Consider the following 1,322-nt stretch of genomic DNA (forward strand, 5'->3'; position numbering starts at 1 on the left):
CTTTCTCACACACACACACACACACTCAGTCCTGATGTTGAGGTGCACATTGTCAGCTCAGTATTGTTGATTTCAGAGCCTCCCATCAGTCAGATGCGGCCGCCACATGGCAGCGTGACGCCGCAGAAGAACAGCAACCTGCTGGTCATCATCGTTGTTTCCGTGGGAGCCGTTACCGTGGTAGTGGTGGTGATCGTCGCCCTGATCTGCACCCGCCGCTCGTCCGCACAGCAGAGGAAGTGAGTTTGTTGGTATAATATAATGATAGATCACATGATCCGACTAGAGTGACACTGATATGGATTCAATTATAATATCCACTTGATTTACATTGACAAAACATTTAATATAATATAATATAATATAATATAATATAATATAATAAACTTTGTCCTACTCTGTCTCTCTGTGTTCCTGTAGGAAGCGTGCGACACACAGCGCGGGGAAGCGGAAGGGCAGCCAGAAAGACCTGCGACCTCCTGACCTCTGGATCCATCATGAGGAGATGGAGCTGAAGAACATGGAGAAGCCCTCGAGCTCCGCCCCCTCCGGCCGCGAGTCGCCCACCCAGAGCTGCCAAGAGATGGCACCGGTCAGCCACAGCCAATCAGAGAGCCAGATGGGCAGCAAGAGCAGCCACTCAGGTGAGGCCATGGCCTCCGGAGGTGTTCGTCGATTCGACCGTGTGTGTTTGTGAGTGTGTGTGTGTGTTTGCATCAGCAGCTGAAGGTCATGTGGTTCTCTTCTTCAGGTGCAGATGGAGATGAATCTTCCAGCAGCATTTCCACGTTAGAGCGATCGTTAGCCGCCCGCAGGGCCACGCGCACCAAGATGATGATTCCCATGGACTCTCAGCCCAGCAACACACGTGAGCTACTGCATTCAAACATTTCACATTTACACCAAGAACCATAACTGTAACGATAACTATAGCTATGAATTTTAATATAATTATAACGAGTGTTAACGATTACTAGATCCATAACTATAATGGTAACTATAGCTGTAAATATAACTACATTTGCAACAACAGTGATAACGATAACTAGAACCATAACTATAACAATAGCGAGAATGTCTCGGTTACGTATGGTAACCCTCGTTCCCTGAAGGAGGGAACGGAGACGTCACGTCGGATGACCGACGAATTGGGATCTCGCTTAGAGGAACCAATCTACTTCGAGTGTAAACTAAACGAGCCAATGCACATTGGCATGCGATTATTGCATCCAGCTGCCGCTGATCACAGCGTGAGTATAAGTAGGCAGCAGATGCAGCGCATATTCAGGTTTTCGCTGAGGAGCCGAGCCGGTGACCCGGCC

At 48.6% G+C, this 1,322-nt stretch overlaps 1 protein-coding gene across 1 annotated transcript in view; it reads left to right on the forward strand.

The window, feature by feature from the left end:
• LOC107701352 (netrin receptor DCC-like) overlaps positions 1-1,322 on the forward strand; it is a 50,085-nt gene that overhangs the window by 8,079 nt on the left and 40,684 nt on the right. The window contains exons 5-7 of the mRNA XM_016503340.1: positions 77-239; positions 421-644; positions 752-868. Of these exons, the coding sequence (XP_016358826.1) occupies positions 77-239; positions 421-644; positions 752-868 (504 nt within the window). The remainder of the gene's footprint in view (positions 1-76; positions 240-420; positions 645-751; positions 869-1,322) is intronic.

This window comes from Sinocyclocheilus anshuiensis, unplaced genomic scaffold (assembly GCF_001515605.1).
Source record: "Sinocyclocheilus anshuiensis isolate Anshui unplaced genomic scaffold, SAMN03320099.WGS_v1.1 scaffold2160, whole genome shotgun sequence".
Taxonomy (NCBI): domain Eukaryota; kingdom Metazoa; phylum Chordata; class Actinopteri; order Cypriniformes; family Cyprinidae; genus Sinocyclocheilus; species Sinocyclocheilus anshuiensis.